Source organism: Lepidochelys kempii, chromosome 11 (assembly GCF_965140285.1).
Source record: "Lepidochelys kempii isolate rLepKem1 chromosome 11, rLepKem1.hap1, whole genome shotgun sequence".
Taxonomy (NCBI): domain Eukaryota; kingdom Metazoa; phylum Chordata; order Testudines; family Cheloniidae; genus Lepidochelys; species Lepidochelys kempii.
The window spans coordinates 42,717,676-42,745,105 of record NC_136390.1 but is presented as its reverse complement, the minus strand read 5'-3'; the positions used below and the strand labels follow the sequence as shown (position 1 = coordinate 42,745,105).

The window sequence follows — 27,430 nt, the reverse complement described above, 5'->3', positions numbered from 1 at the left end:
AGTTTGTGGGGGACATCTATCCGGCAATCAGGTGAGTGTCAGTGAAACAATGAGAGAGTTCTTTATCTGCCTTCCCAAGTGCACTACAGTACTTCCATGATCTTCACCGACTGTCATCCACGAACTCCCCTTGAAATTAGTGGAACCTTGTGTAATGTTATCTCCTATATTTATAATACATACTGGACAGTAAAACAGCTTACTTTCCCCTGACAGTGCATAAATTCATAGATTCATAGATATTTAGGTCAGAAGGGACCATTATGATCATCTAGTCTGACCTCCTGCACAATGCAGGCCACAGAATTTCACCCACCACTCCTAAAAAAGACCTCACACCTATATCTGTGCTATTGAAGTCCTCAAATTGTAGTTTGAAGACCTCAAGGAGCAGAGAATCCTCCAGCAAGTGACCCGTGCCCCATGCTACAGAGGAAGGCGAAAAACCTCCAGGGCCTTCCAATCTGCCCTGGAGGAAAATTCCTTCCCGACCCCAAATATGGCGATCAGCTAAACCCTGAGCATATGGGCAAGATTCATCAGCCAGATACTACAGAAAATTCTTTCCCGGGTAACTTGGATCTTACCCCATCTAAAAACCCATCACAGGCCATTGGGCCTATTTACCATGAATATTTAATTACCAAAACCATGTTATCCCATCATACCATCTCCTCCATAAACTTATCGAGTTTAATCTTAAAGCAAGATAGATCTTTTGCCCCCACTACTTCCCTCGGAAGGCTATTCCAAAAACTTCACTCCTCTGATGGTTAGAAACCTTCGTCTAATTTCTAATCTAAATTTCCTAGTGGCCAGTTTATATCCATTTGTTCTTGTGTCCACATTGGTATTGAGTTTAAATAATTCCTCTCCCTCTCTGGTATTTATCCCTCTGATATATTTATAGAGAGCAATCATATCTCCCCTCAACCTTCTTTTAGTTAGGCTAAACAAGCCAAGCTCCCTGAGTCTCCTTTCATAAGACAAGTTTTCCATTCCTCGGATCATCCTAGTAGCCCTTCTCTGTACCTGTTCCAGTTTGAATTCATCCTTCTTAAACATGGGAGACCAGAACTGCACACAGTATTCCAGGTGAGGTCTCACCAGTGCCTTATATAACGGTACTAAAACCTACTTATCCCTACTGGAAATACCTCTCCTGATGCATCCCAAGACGACATTAGCTTTTTTCACAGCCATATCACATTGGCAGCTCATAGTCAACCTATGATCAACCAATACTCCAAGGTCCTTTTCCTCCTCCGTTACTTCTAGTTGATGCGTCCCTAGCTTATAACTAAAATTCTTGTTATTAATCCCTAAATGCATGACCTTACACTTCTCACTATTAAATTTCATCCTATTCCTCCAGTTTACAAGGTCATCCAGATCCTCCTGTAGGGTATCCCTGTCCTTCTCTAAATTAGCAATACCTCCCAGCTTTGTATCATCTGCAAACTTTATTAGCACACTCCCACTTTTTGTGCCCAGGTCAGTAATAAAAAGATTAAATAAGATTGGTCCCAAAACTGATCCTTGAGGAACTCCACTGGTAACCTCCCTCCAACTTGACAGTTCACCTTTCAGTAGGACCCGTTGTAGTCTCCCCTTTAACCAATTCCCTATCCACCTTTCAATTTTCCTATTGATGCCCATCTTATCCAATTTAACTAATAATTCCCCATGTGGCACAGTATCAAATGCCTTACTAAAATCTAAATAAATTAGATCCACTGCATTTCCTTTATCTAAAAAATCTGTTACTCTCTCAAAGAAGGAAATCAGGTTGGTTTGGCACGATCTACCTTTTGTAAAACCATGTTGTATTTTGTCCCATTTACCATTGACTTCAATGTCCTTAACTACCTTCTCCTTCAAAATTTTTTCCAAGACCTTGCATACTACAGATGTCAAACTAACAGGCCTATAATTACTTGGATCACTTTTTTTCCCTTTCTTAAAAATAGGAACTATGTTAGCAATTCTCCAATCATATGGTACAACCCCTGAATTTACAGATTCATTAAAAATTCTTGCTAATGGGCTTGCAATTTCTTGTGCCAATTCTTTTAATATTCTTGGATGAAGATTATCTGGGCCCCCCGATTTAGCCCCATTAAGCTGTTTGAGTTTCGCTTCTACCTCAGATATGGTGATGTCTACCTCCATATCCTCATTCCCATTTATCATGCTACCATTATCCCTAAGATCCTCTTTAGTCTTATTAAAGACTGAGGCAAAGTATTTGTTTAGATATTGGGCCATGCCTAGATTATCCTTGACCTCCACTCCATCCTCAGTTTTTAGCGGTCCCACTTCTTCTTTCTTTGTTTTTTTCCTATTTATATGACTATAGAACCTTTTACTATTGGTTTTAATTCCCTTTGCAAGGTCCAACTCTACTTGACTTTTAGCCTGTCTCACTTTATCCCTACATATTCTGACCTCAATAAGGTAGCTTTCCTTACTGATCCCTCCCTTCTTCCACTCCCTATATGCTTTCTGCTTTTTCTTAATTACCTCTCTAAGATGCTTGCTCATCCAGCTTGGTCTACAACTCCTGCCTATGAATTTTTTCCCCTTTCTTGGGATGCAGGCTTCCGATAGCTTCTGCAGCTTTAATTTAAAATAATCCCAGGCCTCCTCTACCTTTAAACCCATAAATTCTTCAGTCCAATCCACTTCCCTAACTAATTTCCTTAATTTTTGAAAGTCAGCCCTTTTGAAATCAAAAACCCTAGTTGCAGATTTATTTTTGTTAATCCTTCCATTCAGTTTGAACTGAATTAGCTCATGATCACTTGAGCCAAGATTATCCCCTACAACCATTTCCTCTATGAGATCCTCATTACTCGCCAAGACCAGATCTAAAATGGCATCCCCTCTAGTCGGTTCAGCAACTACTTGTTGAAGGAATCCATCAGCTATCGCATCTAGGAAAATCTGAGCCCTATTATTATTACTAGCACTCATCCTCCAGTCTATATCTGGGAAGTTAAAGTCTCCCATGATCACACAGTTTCCATTAGTATTTACTTTATTAAAAACATTAAAAAGGGCTCTATCCATATCCAAATTAGATCTCGGTGGTCTATAGCACACCCCAAGCACTATCCTAGGGGAGGCTCTAATAGTTTTCTTCCCCAATTTAATTATTGCCCAGACAGACTCAGTCATATCCATTTCATCGCTTCTTATTTCTTTACATTCTATCTCATCATTGATATACAGTGCTACTCCACCACCTTTACCTTTATTTCGGTCTTTCCTAAACAGCACATACCCTTCAATACCTGTAGCCCAGTCATGACTACTATTCCACCAGGTCTCTGTTATACCTATAATATCTGGTTTCACTTCCTGCACCAGTAACTCTAGTTCCTCCATTTTGTTACCTAGGCTCCTTGCATTAGTGTACAAACATCTTAATTTTTGCTGTTTGGCCTCACTCACATTCTGTACCCTATTAGGCACGGTTATTTTACTACCAGTATAACCTATTAGACTTGTATCTACACCGCCCTTCCTCCTACCTACAGCTGTATCCACTCTTACTTCATTTTCTTTCCACTCTATGCTAAATTCTGGCGTGGAGATTACCTGGACATCTCCCAACCATCTCCCCCTAATTCCTAGTTTAAAGCTCTCTTAATCAGTTGTGCCAGCCTCCATTCTAGAAGTCTATTTCCTTCCCTACTCAGATGAAGTCCATCCCGAGAGAACTGTCCTCTATCCATGAATGCCTCCCAATGGCCATACATCCCAAAGCCCTCCTTATAGCACCACTGCCTAAGCCATCTATTGATAGTCATAATCTTGTCACACCTTTGTTGCCCTTCTCTAGGAAGAGGCAAAATCCCACTAAAGATCACCTGAGCCTCAATTTCCTTAAGCGTCCTCCCCAGCCTAACATAGTCTCCCTTAATACTTTCCAGTGAGAATCTAGCCGTATCATTTGTTCCCACATGAAGGATAATTAGGGGATTCTTTCCCGCTCCCTTTAGAATCCTTTTTAACCTCAGGTCTACATCCCGTATCTTAGCACCTGGAAGACAGCACACCCTCCTATTTTCTGGATCAGCTCTGGTTACAGGCCTATCTATTCTTCTCAATAAAGAGTCCCCAATCACATAGACCTGCCTTTTCCTAGTGACGGTGCTATTCTCCAGTCTATCCACTGTTCCCTCTGGCTGCAAGTTTTTTCCATTCCCATTCTCCCTTGTAATCCTTTTTAACCCATCCTGTATCCTCCTGGGGCTCATATTTGGTGTAATCTCCATTAACTCTTCCCCTTTTCCTATAGGACTAACCGCTCTTCTCTTCTTCCTTGCCCTGTCACCTTCAGTGACTACCTGCTGAGCCCCTTCTTCATTTTCCAACTCTGCAAACCTATTCTGAAGCTCTATTTCTCCTTCACTAGCCTGTCTTTTCCTCTGCCTAGTTCTTTTAGTCACATGCTTCCACTGACCACTTTCCTCACCCAGTCTCCCCTCAAAATTCCCTAGTCCTGCTTCCATCTGCAAGTCTGAGCTTTTCCCTTCAGATACCTCATGTCTTTGCTCCATAATCTGCTCAAACCCCTTCCTAAACTCTACCAGACTTTCCACCTGCATCTCCAAACTTCTGATCTTTTCCTCCATCAGCTCTATCAGACGGCATTTCATGCAGACAAAACTCTTACCAGGTGCCCCCTCCAGGATCATGTACATACCACAGCTTCCACATCCAGTCATCTTCATTGTGTCATCTGCTACATGGGTCACTCCCACTGCCACCTCTGAATCTGTCATAGCCTTCCCACCTAAATCCTGTTAATCTGGGAAACACAAACCACACCAAAACACCACCACCCACAGCAAAACCAAACCCCACACAAACACCACAAGACAAACTCCGCTTTCAAACTCCCACTCAAACTCCCCTGTTTACAGCTTTGTTTGCTGGCTCCTGTGCTGCTGCAGCTGTCTGTGCTGCTGCCTGACTGGCTGCTACCTTTATAGGACCCCTAGTCAGTGAAGCCCCGCCCCCTAATCAGGGCTCAGCTTCTCTTCCAGCACAAAGCCCCTACAAGCCTCTACACATACAAATACTACCAATACAAAGCCAAACAAACACAAATACCTTCTCCTCCAACAGAACTCCCACTCAAACTCCCCTGTTTACAGCTCTGTTTGCTAGCTCCTGTGCTGCTGCAGCTGTCTGTGCTGCTGCCTGACTGGCTGCTACCTTTATAGGACCCCTAGTCAGTGAAGCCCCGCCCCCTAATCAGGGCTCAGGTTCTCTTCCAGCACAAAGCCCCTACAAGCCTCTACACATACAAATACTACCAATACAAAGCCAAACAAACACAAATACCTTCTCCTCCAACAGAACTCCCACTCAAACTCCCCTGTTTACAGCTCTGTTTGCTAGCTCCTGTGCTGCTGCAGCTGTCTGTGCTGCTGCCTGACTGGCTGCTACCTTTATAGGACCCCTAGTCAGTGAAGCCCCGCCCCCTAATCAGGGCTCAGCTTCTCTTCCAGCACAAAGCCCCTACAAGCCTCTACACATACAAATACTACCAATACAAAGCCAAACAAACACAAATACCTTCTCCAACAGAACTCCCACTCAAACTCCCCTGTTTACAGCTCTGTTTGCTAGCTCCTGTGCTGCTGCAGCTGTCTGTGCTGCTGCCTGACTGGCTGCTACCTTTATAGGACCCCTAGTCAGTGAAGCCCCGCCCCCTAATCAGGGCTCAGCTTCTCTTCCAGCACAAAGCCCCTACAAGCCTCTACACATACAAATACTACCAATACAAAGCCAAACAAACACAAATACCTTCTCCTCCAACAGAACTCCCACTCAAACTCCCCTGTTTACAGCTCTGTTTGCTAGCTCCTGTGCTGCTGCAGCTGTCTGATTCTAAGTGAAATAAATGGGAGTTTCCATATTATCCAAAATATAAATTTAAAATGAGTACAGAAGTCATTCACACAATAGTCCATGGAAGTGCTGTGATTCTAGTTTTATTATGCAAACATCTTTTAAATCAAAAAATGATGGGATACTATTTTCACCACACTTTGCATGCAACTTACAAATGACGCAGCATATGAATAACAAAAGCAGTAGTCGTCCCTATTGTTGTTCACAATAAAAGAAGAAATACAAAACAGGTCCATGATTCCATCAGGATCCTCTCTGCTAATCCAGGCGCTTAAGGGTTGTTCCTTCAGCCAACAAATGGAGACAGAACTCAGACTTTTCGTTACATCTTCCCCTGTATCTGGACCATGAGGGACTTACTGGCCTACAAAGCTCAGTTGTGTGTCTCCAGCAGATGGAGCAACAGTTCTTCTTCTGGCAGGCCTGAATGAAAGAGAAAAAGAGGCGGGCCTTGGGGGCCTAGGCAACTTTTTGGCCACATACCACATCTCCCTTTCCAGTCTTATCCCTGGGGTTTTGAATGAGAGAATCTTCCTAATTACCAAAACTACAAGTGAATGCCACCTTCCAAAAGTTAACCGTTATTAATGTAAATTCAATATTTTTATCTGATTTTTCTTTATGTATGTAACCATTCAAGCCTCCATTGTAGCCTGCTACTTAGTGTGTATATGAAAGTGGAAAGTGATGAGGTAAGAGGGAACTCCACTCAACAAAAGAGCAAGTCTAATGAAAGGCTTCCCTCTGATAGCAATCTCTGCTCACCCATTTGTGTGTATTGTTGGGTTTTACACCTATTAATTTGTACCAGGGCATAGCAAAGTGTGCCCCCGTCAAAGTGGGAACGAGCCTTCATCCATATTGTAATGTTTATTTATAGAGTGTATTATTAAAAATCTAAGAAAATTGGCCCATGTATCTGATGTGTCTATTTTTAATCATTTAAATATTTTTCAGATCTAACGACTCTCTCCAAAATAGGTGGAAGCAAAACCCACATTATGAAATAACTGACAGCTAAGTTGTTTAATAAGCAATTTTAAGAAAAACTAGCACAGAAATATTCCAAACTGGCCAAAATATTATTTTTACACACACACAGTAAAAATATCAAATGTGTTTTGAATTAAATTGCCAGAAAGTTTTGAAGAGTTATGTGCCCGCTTTAATTGAAAAATTATTTAAAATAAATGAGTTGGTAACCTTAGCAATAGTGGTTTTAGGTAGAATGGGCTGCAAGTCTCTATAATTAAAGGGAAAAGTTGGATCTTAAATTTGTTTTTAAATAATGTTAAAGAAGAGTCCTTATTTTAGCTAGGTGGTTGTTTGCTTTAGTGTTAACTTTAGGATAAATAACCACAGTAATTAAAACTTGGGCATTGTTGGTATTTTCATATTTTTATTTTGAAAATAGTAATAACATGTACTTACTAAATGGTATTTTGGGGAAAAAAATGTTGAATTTCATTTCAGATCAGACACCAACACCAACTAGATTCTTGAAGAACTGTGAAGAAGTGGGTTTATTCAATGAACTAGCAAGTCCTTTTGAAAATGAATTCAAAAAGGCTTCAGAAGATGACATTAAAAAAGTATGTTGGCAATATTGGGCTTAGAAGTTACTGTATACATTTTCTTTTTTTTGGTCTGGAAGTATATAGTGTACTGAGAGATTTGTTTGTTTTAATAAAGCAGAGGAACCATGTCATACTGGAATGTACGCTTTAAAAAAATTAATGTTCTCATTATTTTGTTTTTCAACTTTGAAATGCATCAGTCATCAACACAGAAGTGTACGTATAAGTTGTGTGGTGAGAATACAAATTTAGGCCCCAATCCTGCAAAGACTAACACACCTGCTTCATTTTACACAATGTGACTTTAATTGGCTTTACTGCTGTCTTTTAATTATTTAAAGGCCTGATCCACAGTTTATTAAAGTGAATGGGCACCTTTCCATTGACTCCAGTAGGCTTTTGATGAGGCCCTAGATGAGTAAATGGTTCTGAAAAGAATCCAGTTCTTACAAGAGGAAAAAATATATACATAAAATCAGGTGGAAGGAATAACTCTTATACTTTAATTGTTTTGCAGGTATACAGATTAGACAACACTTTAACAAAGTACACATTTTAACAACTGAATATTAGTAATGAGTTAAACAGTGGTAATCAAATTCAGCGACTAAAAGTGAAGTATGGTTTGAGAACCGATTTTACTACTTTAACTTCAGTAAAAGTGACGTTTAAATCCCTTTGACAGACAGATCCCATTTGAAAGACAAATGTTGATAACAACCAAAACCACCACGCTTGTTCTTATTGTACAAATTGAATTTTTGTGTAAACTTGAATTGAATCCTTTCCTAATTAACTTTATTTAAATACATTTAGATGTGATGTCTTTCATTTTAATTCCTTCCCATTTATAAATGCTTAGGGCCCAAACCTGCAAACACTTACCAATGTGAAAAAGTTTACTCATATAAATATAGTTATTCACATGTACAAAGGTATGCAGGATCACATCTTTGGTTTTCTTTGCCTCTGTGTGGAGGTAGCAGAGGCACTGGGAATATAATAGTACCTTACGATCCCTAACAAAATCTGTCACCTGCCATTTTCTGTGTGCCCAACACAGCTCCAAATTATGACTCTCACTAATATGTTCCCACTGTCTCGCACCATGATATGTAGCACTGTTGAGCCTGTGAGTACTTGCAGGAGGTTTCCAGAGTGCTCGCTGCCATCTCAGGAGGCTACAGGGATCAAAGAATTTTTTAAACTTCTTTGCAGTTTCTTCAACACTGTTCTTCATCCTCCCAGCTGACCTTCATGTCTTAGGGAGGGATATTGTACTGTGATCTCCCTGAGTGACTCCTAAGGGCAGTGATCAAAGGAGAATGGGGTTAATAGGAAGTATCGTGTGGGAGGAGTTATCTAACTGCATTTTCTGGTTTTCAGAGGTTTTAGTTTCTGGCTTTTAACTTCCAAGTTCTGGAAGAGTATAGGGAGAAGGGGCACTCCTAAACAATTTCTCTCTCTTTAATAAAGTTTGGTTGTCTCTTAAAAGAACCAGATAGAAGAGTATAATGAAAGGTAAAAATCTTTCTGGAGAGAATTATTTTGCTCTACGGTATTTTGGCAGATGGGCTAGTTTGCAATATGTGAGTCACTGACTAAATACTCTGGACTTTCTCTTTCTTTAACCAGTATCAGTGATACTGGTTAAAATATATATTTTTAAAGGGATTCCAGATGTAGTCCTCATGCCCTTAAAAGTTTTTCTGTCAGATTTTAACAATGTGAAGCCATTTAAGCAATTAAATATATTTTTCCCATTCTCTTTTTAAACAATTGTCTTTTTCAATAATTATTCAATATCTTTGTTTGATAACATTTTTTTCCCTTAGCTTTCGGAACTTACATAAGGTTTTGATGCCATACTTGTGATTGTAATCATTTGCTTGATAACTATAAGATTTAATAAGCATCGCATTGTGACTTCATGATCTGAGTTCAAAATAAAGTAGAAGTTAGGTTGTAATGGAGAGCAGTTATTCAGAACAAATCTGCAGTCACGCTAAAGAAAACAGAAAATTACTGGGAAAGAAAAATGAGTCTTGTGTGGTTTTTTTACGTTTTTTTAAAAAAGTTTTGCCTGAGGTTGAGATTTCCAACTTAGACTTGCATATATTTTGAGATTTAAAGTGTTTTCAAACTTTAAACTTTATTCTTAGCAATGTAATTTAAAATTTTAGCATGTTATGTGGTAAAGTGGTATTTGTGATTTTGAGAGTTCTTCATTACAAGCTGCTTATGTTTGAATTGAAAATGTAATCAGTTACAGACAAGGAGCCCAATACAGTGTGACCTACATGGTCAGATAAATGGTCACATAATTGTCCTCATTCTCAAGTTGTTAGAGTCAGTATGGCCAGCTGTAGCATTCAGAGTACTAGAAGAGAGCAGGTCATGCAGAAGCCCAAGGGACTGAAGATAATACAAGGCAGGGACAGGGGGAGTGGCTTTCTGGAGAATATGGCTATCTTGTGAAGCCGAATACCGTAGGGTCCATTCCCAGCTGTTAACTTCCTAAGGTTTTCAGGAAAGGAACACTTTTCTCCTACAGAACTTACAGGGATTGGCCTGTACTTTGGCTGGCCTGAGGACTTGAAAGGAGAGGAACCAGACATCTGCCCAAGGGACTGAAGGTCATGTAGAAGTGGGAATGATGGGGTAGCTTAATGAGCTGGCTCTGCTTTAGATGGCCTGTGCTCCTTGAGAACAGATCCGCTACTCCATAGGGTTGATACCTTCCCCAGCAGCTTATTTTGTTTTTACATATTTTAATTTGAGTGACTAACAGGTTTATTTGTATGTTTACTCTTCTAGATGCCTCTAGATCTGTCTCCTCTTGCAACACCAATCATAAGAAATAAAACTGAAGAGCCTTCAGTTGTGGAGACAACTCATCAGGATAGTCCTTTACCTCATCCAGAGTCCACTACCAGTGATGAAAAGGTCAGGAACTTATTTTTCTGGATTCAAAACATTTTTATAAAGAACATTCACAGCAGTGTATTTAGTTTTGTATATATTTACTGGAACTACTTTGGTGACCTAATTGTTTATTGTACAGTGATGGTAGTCATATTGTAAAAGATTCAAAGCCTTCAACCCTTCAGTTAAATTTTGCTTAAAATAAGCATCCCTTATTCTTCCCACTTGTCCTCCAACAAATTTAGGAGAGAGCAGATTTTTCCTGGTATTTCTTCTTCTTCTTGTCTTAGTCTCATTTACATGGGTTCGGCTCTTTGAATCCTTCTCTATTCCAGCCTGTCTTGAAGCAGTTCCTCGGAAACGCCACAGCTAATTATATTCTTTAGTATAACATCCATCCGTCTAGTTTCAGGTCTTCAAGCCCATCTCTTATCTTCCACTTTTCGGTTTAACATCCTGTTTCCTATATATTCCTCCAATGTCGGGCATATGAAAATAAACCATCTAAGTCTGGATTCCCTCAGCTTTCCTATAATTGGTACCACCTTCACACTTCCTCAAATTGTACATTCCAAACATGGTCCATCCTTATAACTCCAAGCATCCATCTTAACAGTAATTTCCACTGTATTCAAGAACTGCTCCTGGCTCTTCCTCGGTGTCCAGCACTCAGAACCATACAAAAGTGCTGGCCCAGTTACCATCTTGTAGATCTTGCTTTTCAGTTGAATAGGCATTCTCTTATCGCAAATCACTTCACTCACTTTTCTTCATTTAGTCCGTGAGTTTCCTGTTCTGTTTATAAGAAAAACAACTTTTTTTAAAAAGGGTACCTTTATACATCATAAATCGGGCTGCAGATTTGTCACAGCTTTTTTATCAAAAAATCATGGCGTGATATTGGTAAATTTAGTAAAAGTCACAGGTTTAGGGACTGCTCTGTGATTTTTGTTGATAAATGCCTTGACAAATGAGGGGGCACTGACCACCTGCACCAGCACCGTCCCAGCACCACAACCCTAATCCTGGCTAGATAATGTGATTGTGGCTGTACAAATGACCACATAGTTTACTTTTGTTTGTTTGTTTTTTGCCAGGTTACCATATAAATTCACAAAATGTCCGTTTTCCTGCTATCAGCCTAACATTTTGTCTGCCTTCTTAGGTTCTGCTTGCTTTTCAGTCCCCTCCTTTCCCAAAGGGGAAACAAATGTGTTTCTTTACTGGCTATTATACTTCTGGTATTAAAAGGACAGAGTGGGAGGCAGGGAGAAGGGATATCTTTCATGATTCAGTGCATCAAGGATGAGAGTGTGACCTGAGCCACCAGACCTTTTCTTGCAGCTGAATGGGCAAAGCAGCTGAAGCAGTTGCATTATCTTATTATCAAAGAAGACTTACAGGAGGAATTTGCTGCCATCTGGTGCTTGTCAGCTGCTCAGGATCACAGCTCTACTCTTGCAGTACTTATGAGCTCTTTAAGGCAACCACATTCTCCTTCTGCACAGCTCCTAAACTTAACCTGAGCAAGGTTACCCTTTAGGAGATCTACACTGCAGATTTCTTCCGCTGCAGTCCTCCTCTGGTTTCCCACAATGAAATGCTTCACGCCCATGTTCAAAATCTAGGAGGACTGATGGAGCCATGCAACAAATGCAGGTTGTGTTTGGCTGTTTGGTGAGGAGCAAGCTTCAAAGCTGAAGGTCTCTTTATTGAAAAAGCCATGCTGCCAATCCATTCCTATTTAAACTAGAAATGCTTCCAGTTTGACCACTTCTGAATTCAAAAGGCACCATGGAAAGAGAAGCAGTCTTTAGGGCAGCTAGGTCCCTAACTATTCAGGGCATTATCAGTCCAAATCTACAACATAAGCTTCATTCAGAAATCAAATGGAAGCCAGTGCAGCCTATAGGGCACAGGTGTAATATGTTCGCTAAGTGAAATACCATTTAATAAGTGGGGCGCTGAAATCTGTACTAACCGAAGGGTTTTTTTTCATAGTTTTAAAATGTTGTCCTGAGTACAGCAGCAATCAAATCTAGCAAAGGCATAGGTAATTGGAAAGGCCTGCATCCAAAGGAAAGATAAAAACCAAGTCCAGATAAAGTGCTCTGCTGCTGCTACCTGTACGTACCTCCAAGAGCAATAGAGGATCTAATAAAGAACAAACAGTGGGTATGCTTCCTCGATCGGTGGAGATAATAATCTCTTCCTCCAACCTACAAATATCACTTTTATCTGATCTTGATTTGAGTTGCCACTAATTGGTTCTCATCTTAGCCTATCCTGGTTTGGATAACTGCTCAGCTCCCTGTCCAGAGAATGCATTTATTATGTGTTTTCATTTTATGGAGTATTTATATTCTATTTCAGTACAATTAATGGTTATTGAATTTAGTAATAACAAACATTACCATATAATTTCCAGTTTGCTGCATAATGCAGTGCTGTCTCATTAATTTGTTGGGGGGTAGTTGCCATGTACAGTAGGTAAAGTTTATAGCACAGTATACAGGATCCCATGTTGTTAAAGGGAATTCCTTGTTTCATTACCTTCTGTGAAGTGCTTTGGGGTCTTCAGATGGAAGGTATGTGTAGATGTGCTAAATGCTTGTTTAATATTTTCATTGAATCCTAATTGATTGCCAGTCTCAGGATTATGACAATCACATCCTCAGTCAGTTCTGTTACTTGCCTGGTTTACAAGCACAGTGATCTATCTTCTGTGCTCAAATCATTCTTTAAGATTCAGTCAAGATGTAGGTGAGGGTATTTCTAAGCATCTTGAAAGACTGTGAAAGAACTGTAGAATCCTGTGAGTATTTTTCACTAGATAGATTCCTAGTTAAATAAGAGAAATTAGTTTTTAAAAGGAGTAACAAATGTACATAGTGTTTTTTTTTGGTTCTTACTGATTCCAGTGGCCCTTTTGTTTCAGCTGTTATATAAACCTAAAATAAATATTCACTTTATTTTTCTCTTTGCCTTATGTCAGGGCATACTGAAAAGGTCTGTTTACCAAGAACTGATGCAACTGGTAGCATAATATTGATTGTTAGTTCCTTTCCCCTGTATCTATTGGACTTATTAATATAAACCCTGACAGCATATTGGAGCAATATGTCTCATACCTCAGCAAACTGGTCTCGAATTTGTCCTAAAGTTGTGATGAACAGATGCTTTTCTTGTTTTTGTTTGTCACAGCCTTAATTATTGAGCCTATATTTTTGCTGAACTTACTCAGTTTTTTAAAACAGCAGAATTCATTTCACTCCAGCAGTCTGTAAGTTTTGTAAATGTTACAAAGATTGCTGATTTTTCTCTGTAATCTATGTTCACTGCACAAGCTTTATTGATGGTCTGTAATTTCAATGGTTAATTTTCATTTTTCCCATAGGAAGTGTCACTTCAGCAGACTGCACAGCCTACATCAACAATAGTTCGTCCAGCATCACTGCAGGTTCCTAATGTATTGCTAACAAGTTCTGACTCAAGTGTTATTATTCAGCAGGCAATACCTTCACCAACTTCTAGCACTGTCATTACCCAGGCTCCATCCTCCAACAGGCCAATAGTGTAAGTTATATGTGATAGTAAAATATTTTTTTACAGATTTCTAAAAAGATTTTGTCTAGTTTACAAGGTACTTTTGATCACTTTTTCTGCAATTTAATAAATAATGCGGCCTCCAGCTCCATATTCTCCAACAGTACAGTGAGTTTACATTATAACTCTGACACAGTTATGTCAAACAGAATTACTGTTAAATGTACAGAATGTGGATATTATTGATACCTTGTTAAAATGGCAAATAGTTTAAGCTGTGTTAAGTTTGGACAGGGTTAAACCAAATTAATAATGTATCAAGCTTTGTAATAAGAAATGTCAATACCTTTCAATTCTGTTGTGTATTTGTGTCCTTTTTAAAATATTTCCTCCTCTTTGTTTTTCTTAGACCAGTACCAGGTCCTTTTCCTCTGCTGTTACATCTTCCTAATGGACAAACTATGCCTGTTGCTATTCCTGCCTCAATCACAAATTCTAATGTTCATGTCCCTGCTGCAGTTCCAGTAAGTTTACACATGACCTATTATACATTCTTAATTTTAAAATAATGCAGACTTGCATAAATGCTGCTTTTCTTTTTTTAATTTCAAACACTAACATTTAAAAAAAAAGATTTTTGGACTTGATTTACATATTTTTGGCAACTCTTGTAATTTGTGCTCTGAATACTTGTGAGAGTAGTATATCTTTATCATTCCAAATATTACTTAAATGGTTAGAAATACTTTAATTACTCTGGAAGGGTAAAAAGCTACTGATATATCTTAAGCCTTAGAACTTAGATTTACAGATTTTGGTAGCTGTTTTGGTTCTAGTGGGCAATGCGGTCATATAATATGTATTATGTTGGCATACTCAAAGATTGTTTTTCATTTTTATGACTTTCCTGGTCAGCTTGTTAGACCTGTCACCATGGTGCCTAGTATCCCAGGAATCCCAGGGCCCTCCTCCCCACAGCCAGTACAGTCAGAGGCAAAATTGGTAAGTTAGAATTCCATTGATTGTCAAGAAGGTTAATCAGAAAAAATGTTCTTAATAATTAGGTCTTTACTACAGATGTAGTTGTTATTGTGCGGTATAAATTTTATTTTCTACAGAAGACAAGCTCTGTGCTGGAATCTCAATGCTGGAAAATGAGAGTTATCAATTTGTTTTGGTTTTATGGTAATTTCAGATTCTTATATGATTGTTAGCACCGGGACTAAAACACATTTATGAATTTAGCAGCACCAGTGAAATGTACTTTGAAGAAGACCAATTTTTTAACTGTAAACTCAGTCTTGCTCCTCATAGTGAAGAGTAGACGTATATGTGGCTTTCGGAGAGGGAGGAGACACAAGCTTAATATCACTTCAGCAGTGAACCTTGCCTGCCAATAGAAGCAAAATGGAAGAATTACAGAGGTAAGCCCATACCAAAATGGTGTGAAGCTTCTTAGCAGAAAAGACTATAGAAATAAAAACTAGGCTTTTCATAACTACACACCACCTAATATTCCCAGCTGCTTATGGTCTCTTCTTCCAGGCATGTAACCTGATAGGTTTTAGGGTATGATGTACATAAAAAGTTGGTTTGTTAAGATGACCTGGAACAGGTGGAAGATAACCAAAAAGGGTAAAGAAAAAAATCAGTTATATAAATGTACATTAATAGGATCATAATTATAGTGTAAACTTTAATTAATCACTTCCAATAAAAATGTGTATATTCTCCAATTTGTTAGCTAGTTGCTTCAATGCTTTTTTATCTAACTTTTCTTCATTCCATCTGTTCTTGTAAAATGGAATGGGAACTATATGAAAGAAAAATTAAATAAATGTCCCCCATGTGCATCGGTAGGAGAGCTCCACAAACTGAATCTGTCTTGTAGATTACATGCATTTTACTTAGGATAGTGTTGCATTATTCCTGACACTCATTTATTTGTATATAAAAAATTAAGAGGAGAATCAGGAGCAGTAAGTAGATAAAAATATTATTTTTAAATGCAAAGCAGTAGGGGCAATAGCACCCTGCTAGGGCACTTTTATGGCGACAGCAGGAGCAGGCAGCCCAGTTGCCACCGCTGCAGGAGCCACTTTGAGACTGTTTATAGAGCTGGCAGGAGGGGATAGAGAGGACCGCATAGAGATGAATCCCTAAAAATTCTTTATTAATGTGGGGAGAAGGCTGGGAAGGCCCTCAGGCAGTGAACTTTCTTTTTGGTCTCCACTCCAACCCTAGTCTATTCAGTAGTGAGGAAGGGTGCAGGGGTATGCCCAGAGATGGGCCAAGGACCCTTTTCACATCAAATATCTGTCTGTGTGAGGTGAGGCTGCTGGACACACAGAAACTCTTTTCCCTAAAATGATACAACCACTCTGAGGAGTGCATTGGCCACCAGTGAACTCTGAGTAGAACTGCCTGCTACAGTCAGAGCTATTCTCCTATCTCCGCTCCCTTTGGGTGAGTTGGCCTCCGAAGTGCTGCAAGAGGTGGGAGGACAGTACTAAGGGCTTTTTCTGCTCAGTTCGCTCTCTCATCCTTCAGGGGAATTGAAAAAGGAGTCCTTCATTTTCAGAGTCAGGAAAAAAATAATTGTAACTGCCTTCTGAGAGAATGTATTTATCTTAATTCTGAGAAAAGATGAATATAAGAATTGGGGATCAGATAAGAACAAGAATTCTATTTCCTCACCTGATGTATTCCGCAGGATCAAAAGACTCCTATTCACAGAATTTCACTATGTGGAATCTATTAGAACTTCAAGATTAGAGGTCCAAATAATTTTTGTTTAGTTGGGCAAGAAATTAGATTCTTAAGAGTAAGATTAAATCATGCAGTAATATACTTTATGAAACTTTATATGTGAAAAAATACAAGTGGTAAAAGCTTTTGATTTCACATAGGAAAAAGCAATCACTCATAGAGAAGGCACAAAAATAGCATAAAGAAAAACAGATTGCAAGACTTAAAATTTAACAGTCTTATTAGTTTTCTCATTAGAATGTAGCTAATATGTGCACTTCAGTGTTTGCTTATCTTCTTTAAGTGGAATGATAAAAGCATACTCACCATATTTCTTCTTTTCTTTCTTGATTGTATGAATAAGGAATGAGCAGAATATATCAGAATTGTGTATATTTGTTGTGCTTTATATAGCGTATATTCACAGAAATGATTATTTCTATTAAAGTGTAAAGAACTAAACAAGAAACCTAATATTCACAGAAAAATTTCTCCAGCAAAAAATTACATAGCCCAACAGCTAAGAATGATAGAAAATACAGTATTATCACCAGGCACCCTGGGTTACCAATTTTTTAAATTCCCATTTGATTTTCAGAATTCTGATGTCTTTCTGGTATATTTCTTGCACGTAAAAACATGTTAAACATGAAACTGCTGCAATGTAACCTGCAATACATTCTGAGTTCTGCAAATGTCAAAGTAATTACATTTACTTTTATTACTTGTGATGGTCTCTGTTAAACTAATAGAGGGCTTCGACTATTTAATTATATTTGATTAATATTTCCTTGATAAACTAAGTTGATGAAAATACCTTTTTTGAAAATGCTATGCTCCGGTTGTCAATAAAACTTAATAAGCAGGATTAGCTAGATACTATTAATATCAGTTAAACACTATTTCTAGGCTTATTACATATTTCTCTTAGTATATCACTATGATTACTAGCTAGAAGACAAGGATGCAGAATTTTTGAATTCATTTGGAACTTTCTTATTGACATTGTAAGAGACAGCTTAGTCATGTGTAGACATATTTCATTGTTGTGGATTTTTCTCATATTACACTAGGGAAATGTAACATAAAAACCTACTTTACGTAATTGCTAAGACAACTGGTTGCCCAACTTGCTAAAACAACTGGCTACCTAACGTCAAAACTGTCTGCTGCATACATGACATTCAGTGTGACAATAAATAGGCTGCTGACCTAGGGATGATGTCTTGACAGTTGGTAAGTGACTTGGAGGGCTGTTATCTATTGTTTGCCTTTAGCTGTCATTAGTTAAACTTTTGTCTTCTATAATGCAAAAACTGAAATTTCTAATCTCTAATATAGTATCTTGCACCTTTTTTTGCAAGTTATATATAAAACAATATTCTTGTAAGGCACTCTCAGTTGAGACATTCTGACTATTCCAGAAATTCAGGATGAAGTGATTTTGATGTGGTGGTGGTGGTGTTTGAGACCCTAACATCGTCTTTGACAAGACACATGACAATTTGCCCAAAAGGAGGCAACCATGTTCATAGGTTCCTGGAGGGATGACCTAATTTTTTGCCCTTTGGCAAAAACTAGCACTATCATTCCCACCAAAGAAACATCTTCTGCCATCCTCAGTAAACCAGGGAGCATAATGAACATTGTAACATTTAAGATATAACAGCAAACTATCCTGATGTGAAGGAAAGATTAGTGAGCGGCCAATATGTTTCCATCAGAAGTTCTTTAAAGATATGAAAAACTAAAAGGAATGCTACAAAAAGTGAAAATTTGGACTTGTTGCTAAGGATGAGTACAAAAGAATATCATAAGCACGTAGAGACAAAATGAGGCAAAGGCACAAAATGAGTGGCACCTAGCAAGAGACACAAAAGGCAATAAAAAGAGGTTCTAGAAATACATTGAGAGCAAGAGCAAGATAAAGGAAAGTGTAAATCCACTATTTAGCGAGGGACAGATAATACCATCCAGAAATTCTGAAACATTTAATGCCCATTTTGCAGCAGTTTTACCTAAAAAGATGAATTGTGACCAGATACTCAATACAATTAATATTTACAACAGGTGGGAAGGATCACAAACCAGAATAGGGAAAGAACAGGTTAAAAAATATTTGGGTAAGCTGTATGTTTTCAAGTCTGCAGGGCCTGATAAAATTCACTCTAGCGTATTAAAGAAACTAAGGGCATGTCTATACTTACCAGGGATCAACGCTGCTGTGATCGATGCAGCAGACGTCAATTTAGCGGGTCTAGTGAAGACCCTTTAAATCGACCGCAGAGCACTCTCCAGTCCACTGCGGTACTCCACTGGAACGAGAAGATTAAGGTAAATCGATGGGAGCACATCTCCCGTTGACACAGTGTGGTGTAGAGGTAGCAGTAAGTCGGCCTAAGCTGTGTCAACCCCAGCTACGTTATTCGTGTATCCGGAGAAGCATGACTTAGGTAGACTTGCTGCAGTAGCGTAGACAAGGCCTAACTGAAACAATCTCGGAACCATTAGGGGTCATCTTTGAGAACTCATGGAAGATGGGTGAGGTCCCAGAGGACTAGAGAAGGGCATGCGTAGCACATACCTTTAAAAAAAAGAACAAAGAGGGTCTGGGAAATTTTACACCAGTCAGCCCAATTTTGATACCTGGAAAAATACTGGAACAAATTATTAATCAGTTTGTAAAGCCCTTAGAGGATAATAGGTTGATAAGGAATAGCCAGCATGGATTTGCCAAGAACAAATCATCCTAGACCAACATAATTTCCTTCTTTGTTGGAGTTACTGGCCTAGTGGATGGGGAGAAGCAGTGATATATTGTGATTTTTAGTAAGATTTTTGACATAGTTACATATGACATTCTCATAAGCAAACTAGGGAAATGTGGCCTGGATGAAATTATTATAAGGTGGGTGTACATCCAGTTGAAAGACCATACTCTGAGTAGCTATCAATGGTTCGTTGTCAAACTGGGAAGGTGAATCTAGTGGTGTCTTTTGTACTAATTTAGATGGAATAAATGGGCCCAAAGAGTCAACGATGTTATTATGACAGTATCCAACATTAAAGAGTGTTAAAGAAGGTTTGGGGTCTCGTATACAGAGACCACAGTCTACTTAGTGCAATGGCAAACACACCCTTAAAAAATCTTTTTCACCTTTTATTAAAGAGAGAGAGCACGAAAAGGAAGGAAGAACTGGTAAAGCATTTGAAATGTAAAGTATTTGGGAAGGCTTTTATTTTAGCATCCCTTGTTCTTTTCCCTTTAGCTGGAGAGAGAAATTTTAGAAGGAAAACCCACTTACTTGACAGTCTATTAGATGGAATTAAAGATGGTAATAACTGCCCTTTTGGGGAAAAGAGAAGTTAGTTGAGAAGGGCTAGAGTTGTCATTGCTGTGAAAGTCCAATCCCATTTCTTAAAAGGCAAAACAAAACACACACACAGAAGGGGAAAGAAAAGAACAGCAAAGATAGAAAATGCAGATTCTGTCTCTAGTGTTGACTTTCACTTGCAGCCTCACTGCTGGAAAAAGAAAGGAACAGCAAACTGTTTTATTAGTTGCTCTAAGGCCTGGCAAACTTGTAGCACCTTTGGGCTGTTTAGGGTATTGCTTTTAGCTGCCTCTTTTGGGTTACAGGCTTACAGCAGTGTTGTAGAATATACAGTCTTGGCCAGCTAAGCCAGATTCTCTTTAAACAGAAGGCAAAAGGCGAGAGTTAGAAAGGGAGTGGTGGGTGGTGTGATAAAGTCTCAAATCCCAGGTGGTATTTGAGATTCACTGGAAGTGGTAGAGGTGGCAATGTCATCTGAGTCGCTCTCTTGCCTAGGTATGGTCAGGACATCTTGGAATCAGGTTGACAAAGGTCCAGTGATGTTACAGTAGATCCTGCAGTCCCAGGAGATAGTAAGAATGGCAGTCATAATGGTGAAGCTTGCTCTTTCCCCTTCTCTCATCTTCCAGTCAGCCATTGTCACATTAGCCAGCTTTTTCCCTCCACAAGTCTCTCTTTGAGGACTCCGAAAGAGAGTGATGGGCAGAATACCCAATCTTCTTACTATTTTGTCCACCAATTATAGCTAATTTCTGACACATTTTTGACTAGATGAGCTCTTGAGGTCCCTTCCAGCCCTTCATTTCTGTGGTTAACAGAAATTACATCCATTTGTTACAAGCTCCTTTGACTTTCCTAATATCCTTCATGGGGAGGGATGACGTGGCAAAAGCAGCAGAGTTGGAGTCAACTTTCAATGTGTGTTAGGCACCTAACTCACTCAGGTGCTTCTGAAAATTCCACCCTTACTCTGTTTTCCCGTCTGTACAGTGGGGAAATAGAACCTATGGATCTTGGACGCATAATTTATTGCCATTTGACTCTAGTTTAGCATACTTTTTTAGAGTGAGCCGGAATATAAAACCACTGCATATTTTGATAAATAACTATTTCCTTATGGCTTGTATGTAGCAAAGCTGCAAGCTCAAAATTATAGATAGCACCATTTGTTGTGGTAATCATAAGAGTGAGCTTTACTAAAATAAATGGAAATTTTGTTTTAAACTTCAGTTAAAAATAATGACAGGTTTCAGAGTAACAGCCGTGTTAGTCTGTATTCGCAAAAAGAAAAGGAGTACTTGTGGCACCTTAGAGACTAACCAATTTATTAGAGCATAAGCTTTCGTGAGCTACAGCTCACTTCCTCAGATGCATATCGTGGAAACTGCAGCAGGCTTTATATATACACAGAGAATATGAAACAATACCTCCTCCCTCCCCACTGTCCTGCTGGTAATAGCTTATCTAAAGTGATCATCAGGTGGGCCATTTCCAGCACAAATCCAGGTTTTCTCACCCTCCACCCCCCCACACACAAATTCACTCTCCTGCTGGTGATAGCCCATCCAAAGTGACAACTCTTTACACAATGTGCATGACAATCAAGTTGGGCTATTTCCTGCACAAATCCAGGTTTTCTCACATCCCCCCCACCCCCATACACACACAAACTCACTCTCCTGCTGGTAATAGCTCATCCAAACTGACCACTCTACAAGTTTAAATCCAAGTTAAACCAGAACATCTGGGGGGGGGTAGGAAAAAACAAGAGGAAACAGGCTACCTTGCATAATGACTTAGCCACTCCCAGTCTCTATTTAAGCCTAAATTAATAGTATCCAATTTGCAAATGAATTCCAATTCAGCAGTTTCTCGCTGGGGTCTGGATTTGAAGTTTTTTTGTTTTAAGATAGCGACCTTCATGTCTGTGATTGCGTGACCAGAGAGATTGAAGTGTTCTCCGACTGGTTTATGAATGTTATAATTCTTGACATCTGATTTGTGTCCATTTATTCTTTTACGTGTGTGTATGGGGGTGGGGGGGATGTGAGAAAACCTGGATTTGTGCAGGAAATAGCCCAACTTGATTGTCATGCACATTGTGTAAAGAGTTGTCACTTTGGATGGGCTATCACCAGCAGGAGAGTGAATTTGTGTGGGGGGGTGGAGGGTGAGAAAACCTGGATTTGTGCTGGAAATGGCCCACCTGATGATCACTTTAGATAAGCTGTTACCAGCAGGACAGTGGGGTGGGAGGAGGTATTGTTTCATATTCTCTGTGTATATATAAAGCCTGCTGCAGTTTCCACGATATGCATCTGAGGAAGTGAGCTGTAGCTCACGAAAGCTTATGCTCTAATAAATTGGTTAGTCTCTAAGGTGCCACAAGTACTCCTTTTCTTTTTAGTTAAAAATAATGTGTCCGCAAAGATGCTCTTTGATAATAGATATAAGTCATCGTTAAAATTTCATCTTGGCTTTCCTAGAAGACAAAAATCCCACAGTTGTTGGAGATAGGGTACCTAATCCGTTTCACATACCAAATATAGCCTTCACTCATGTATTCATCTAAAGAATGTCCTTCTGCCCATTTTTTATCTTCTAAGTATGAGCAGCTCCCGAAGTCTCAGTTCAATTTCTAAATCTGCTCTCTAGTGACATTTCTAAATGTTACCAGCCTGAAGTTGCCCAATTTAATGTTTAGGTTTGCCTGTCATTTGGTTGGTTGCGCTCTATTCCGCTTCCACACATGTGTTTGAGTCTCCCTGCAGTGCCTGGATTGCACATCTGTAAATATTTTCTTAGTTACAGCCTTCTTTTGATTTGACTTGAAAGAATGTGTATCTGGTCTTTGAAGATGTATCATTGAGATGTCTGGTGCTAACAGTCTGGAAAAAAGTTTAACCTTATAGGATAGTTTTCTTCTGATGTTTTTCCCCTGTGCAACCAAACTTCATACCAGTATTAATTTGACAAAACAAATGTGCAAGCACAACTGCATATTAACTTTGTAAATATGTAATTTAAATAGTTGGATTTTTGTTTTGTTTTTCATTTAGTGTGATTGTTGTTTTTCTGGAATCCCCAACCTGAGAATGTCAGACTCCTTCAGGGTGGCACAGTCTTGGCTTCTCATGTGAAGGGAGCTGTGAGACTGTTACTGCCATAGCCATGTTCAGTCTCCTTTGCTGCTGTGTTCTCTCCTCTAGTCTGCACTATCACTGCCTATCATCTTACAGGCTGTAAGCAGACTGCAGGGGGAAGTACACTGTGAACACAATTGCCTTGGGTGGGGAGAAAGAGAAAACGCTGGAGCAAGAAAATAACATAAAGAATAAAAATAAACCAAAAAAAATATATAGAGAAGAAAAAAAACAGAGATAAAAAATTCCTGGAGAGACAGAAAATAGGAAAATGGTTATCTAGCTCTGATCATTTTGTTGTGAAGCGCTCTCCATTAAGACTGTGTTAAAAATGTACTGTATAAGGAACAATTGAGTGTGTGCTTAAATCATAGAATATCAGGGTTGGAAGGGACCTCAAAAGGTCATCTAGTCCAACCCCCTGCTCAAAGCAGGACCAGTCCCCAACTAAATCATCCCAGCCAGGGCTTTGTCAAGCCTGACCTTAAAAACTTCTAAGGAAGGAGATTCCACCACCTCCCTAAGTAACGCATTCCAGTGTTTCACCACCCTCCTAGTGAAAAAGTTTTTCCTAATATCCAACCTAAACCTCCTCCACTGCAACTTGAGACTATTACTCCTCGTTCTGTCATCTGCTACCACTGAGAACAGTCTAGATCCATCCTCTTTAGAACCCCTTTTCAGGTAGTTGAAAGCAGCTGTCAAATCCCCCCTCATTCTTCTCTTCTGCAGACTAAACAATCCCAGTTCCCTCAGCCTCTCCTCATAAGTCACGTGTTCCAGTCCCCTAATCATTTTTGTTGCCCTCCGCTGGACTCTTTCCAATTTTTCCACATCCTTCTTGTAGTGTTGGGCCCAAAACTGGACACAGTACTCCAGATGAGGCCTCACCAATGTCAAATACAGGGAAACGATCACGTTCCTCAATCTGCTGGCAATGCCCCTACTTATACATCCCAAAATGCCATTGGCCTTCTTGGCAACAAGGGCATACTGACTCATATTCAGCTTCTCGTCCACTGTCACCCCTAGGTCCTTTTCTGCAGAACTGCTGCCTAGCCATTCGGTCCCGAGTCTGTAGCGGTGCATGGAATTCTTCCGTCCTAAGTGCAGGACTCTGCACTTGTCCTTGTTGAGCCTCATCAGATTTCTTTTGGCCCAATCCTCCAATTTGTCTAGGTCCCTCTGTATCCTATCCCTACCCTCCAGCGTATCTACCTTTTCTCCCAGTTTAGTGTCATCTGCAAACTTGCTGAGGGTGCAATCCACCCCATCCTCCAGATCATTAATGAAGATATTGAACAAAACCAGCTCGAGGACCGACCCTTGAGACACTCCACTTGATACCGGCTGCCAACTAGACATGGAGCCATTGATCACTACCAGTTGAGCCCGACAATCTAGCCAGCTTTCTATCCACCTTATCGTCCATTCATCCAGCCCATACTTCTTTAACTTGCTGGCAAGAATACTGTGGGAGACAGTGTCAAAAGCTTTGCTAAAGTCAAGGAACAACACGTCCACTGCTTTCCCCTCATCCGCAGAGCCAGTTATCTCATCATAGAAGGCAATTAGATTAGTCAGGCATGACTTGCCCTTGGTGAATCCATGCTGACTGTTCCTGATTACTTTCCTCTCCTCCTAAGTGCTTCATAATGGATTCCTTGAGGACCTGCTCCATGATTTTTCCAGGGACTGAGGTGAGGCTGACTGGCCTGTAGTTTCCAGGATCCTCCTTCTTCCCTTTTTTAAAGATGGGGACTACATTAGCCTTTTTCCAGTCATCCGGGACCTCCCCCGATCCCCATGAGTTTTCAAAGATAATGGCCAATGGCTCTGCAATCACTTCCGCCAACTCCTTTAGTACTCTCGGATGCAGCGCATCTGGCCCCATGGACTTGTGCTCATCCAGCTTTTCTAAATAGTCCCGAACCACTTCTTTCTTCACAGAGGGCTGGTCACCTCCTCCCCGTGCTGTGCTGCTCAGTGCAGCAGTCTGGGAGCTGACCTTGTTCATGAAGACAGAGGCAAAAAAAGCATTGAGTACATTAGCTTTTTCTACATCCTCTGTTACTAGGTTGCCTCCCTCATTCAGTAAGGGGCCCACACTGTCCTTGACTTTCTTCTTGTTGTTAACATACCTGAAGAAACCCTTCTTGTTACTCTTAACATCTCTTGCTAGCTGCACCTCCAGGTGTGATTTGGCCTTCCTGATTTCACACCTGCATGCCCGAGCAATATTTTTATATTCTTCCCTGGTCATTTGTCCAATCTTCCACTTCTTGTAAGCTGCTTTTTTGTGTTTAAGATCAGCAAGGGTTTCACTGTGAAGTCAAGCTGGTCGCCTGCCACGTGTAGAAAGAATAGTAAATATCGGGATGGTTTTTCCCTGTAACCTCAATAAGGATTCTTTAAAATACAGCCAGCTCTCCTGGACTCCTTTCCCCCTCATGTTATTCTCCAAGGGGATCCTGCCCATCAGATCCCTGAGGTTGTCAAAGTCTGCTTTTCTGAAGTCCAGGGTCTGTATTCTGCTGCTCTCCTTTCTTCCCTGTGTCAGGATCCTGAACCCGACCATCTCATGGTCACTGCCTCCTAGGTTCCCATCCACTTTTGCTTCCCCTACTAATTCTTCCAGGTTTGTAAGCAGCAGGTCAAGAAGAGCTCTGCCCCTAGTTGGTTCCTCCAGCACTTGCACGAGGAAATTGTCCCCTACACTTTCCAAAAACTTCCTGGATTGTGCACCGCTGTATTGCTCTCCCAGCAGATATCAGAGTGATTGAAGTCTCCCATGAGAACCAGGGCCTGCGATCTAGTAACTTCCGTCAGTTGCTGGAAGAAAGCCTCGTCCACCTCATCCCCCTGATCCGGTGGTCTATAGCAGACTCCCACCACGACATCACCCTTGTTGCTCATGCTTCTAAACTTAAACCAGAGACACTCAGGTTTTTCTGCAGTTTCATACCGGAGCTCTGAGCAGTCATACTGCTCTCTTACATACAATGCGACTCCCCCACCTTTTCTGCCCTGCCTATCCTTCCTGAACACTTTATATCCACCCATGACAGTACTCCAGTCTTGTGAGTTATCCCACCAAGTCTCTGTTATTCCAATCACATCATAAGTCCTTGACTGTGCCAGGACTTCCAGTTCGCCCTGCTTGTTTCCCAGGCTTCTTGCATTTGTGTAGAGGCACTTGAGATAACTTGCTGTTTGTCCTGCTTTCTTAGTATGAGGCAGGAGCCCTCCCCTTTTGCATTCTCCTGCTCGTGCTTCCTCCCAGTATCCCACGTCCCCACTTACTTCAGGGCTTTGGTCTCCTTCCCCCAGTGAACCTAGTTTAAAGCCCTCCTCACTAGGTTAGCAAGCCTGCTTGCGAAGATGCTCTTCCCTCTCTCCGTTAGGTGGAGCCCGTCTCTGCCCAGCACTCCTCCTTCTTGGAACACCATCCCATGGTCAAAGAATCCAAAGCCTTCTCTCCGACACCACCTGTGTAGCCATTCGTTGACTTCCACGATTCGACGGTCTCTACCCAGGCCTTTTCCTTCCACTGGGAGGATGGACGAAAACACCACTTGCGCCTCAAACTCCTTTATCCTTCTTCCCAAAGCCATGTAGTCCGCAGTGATCCGCTCAAGATCATTCTTGGCAGTATCATTGGTGCCCACCTGGAGAAGCAGGAAGGGGTAGCGATCCAAGGGCTTGATGAGTCTCAGCAGTCTCTCCGTCACATCATGAATCCTAGCTCCTGGAAGCAGCAGACTTTTCGGTTTTCCCGGTCAGGGCGGCAGATAGATGACTCAGTCCCCCTGAGGAGAGAGTCCCTGACCACCAACACCCACCGCCTCCTCTTTCGAGCGGTGGTCATGGAACCCCCGTCCCTAGGACAGTGCATTTCATGCCTTCCGATCAGCGGAGTTTCCTTCTGTTCCCTTCCCTCAGATGTATCATCTAGTCCACTCTCCGCATTTGTACCTGTGGAGAGAACATGATGCTGAAGCATAATGATATGAAGTTAGACAGTAAGATGTATTGCATTCAAGCTTCTGCATACAATATTAAATTTCGGTAGGTAAAACAGGTATTCTAATGTACTACTTTTGAGTTGGATGTTCATGTACACAGTGTTAGCTTGCATTACTCTATGATAATGTTGTCAGGCACGAGGTGTCAGTTGCTCTTATTCCTATGAAAATATTTTTTATTGTTAGCTTTTAATAGGGAT

General features: G+C 40.3%; 1 protein-coding gene across 5 annotated transcripts in view; it reads left to right on the top strand.

The window, feature by feature from the left end:
- Positions 1-27,430, top strand: part of ATF2 (activating transcription factor 2) — a 97,063-nt gene that overhangs the window by 27,928 nt on the left and 41,705 nt on the right. For 3 of the 5 annotated variants that reach the window (XR_013634412.1, XR_012154299.1, XM_073305924.1), the window contains exons 6-11: positions 6,889-6,912; positions 7,405-7,523; positions 10,326-10,454; positions 13,831-14,009; positions 14,389-14,503; positions 14,895-14,981. Coding sequence is in view for 3 of the 5 variants with exons in the window: in XM_073305924.1 (XP_073162025.1) it covers positions 6,889-6,912; positions 7,405-7,523; positions 10,326-10,454; positions 13,831-14,009; positions 14,389-14,503; positions 14,895-14,981 (653 nt within the window). In the remaining 2 variants the exon portion in view is untranslated. The remainder of the gene's footprint in view (positions 1-6,888; positions 6,913-7,404; positions 7,524-10,325; positions 10,455-13,830; positions 14,010-14,388; positions 14,504-14,894; positions 14,982-27,430) is intronic. The other 2 variants (XM_073305922.2, XM_073305923.2) reach the window with 2 other exon arrangements.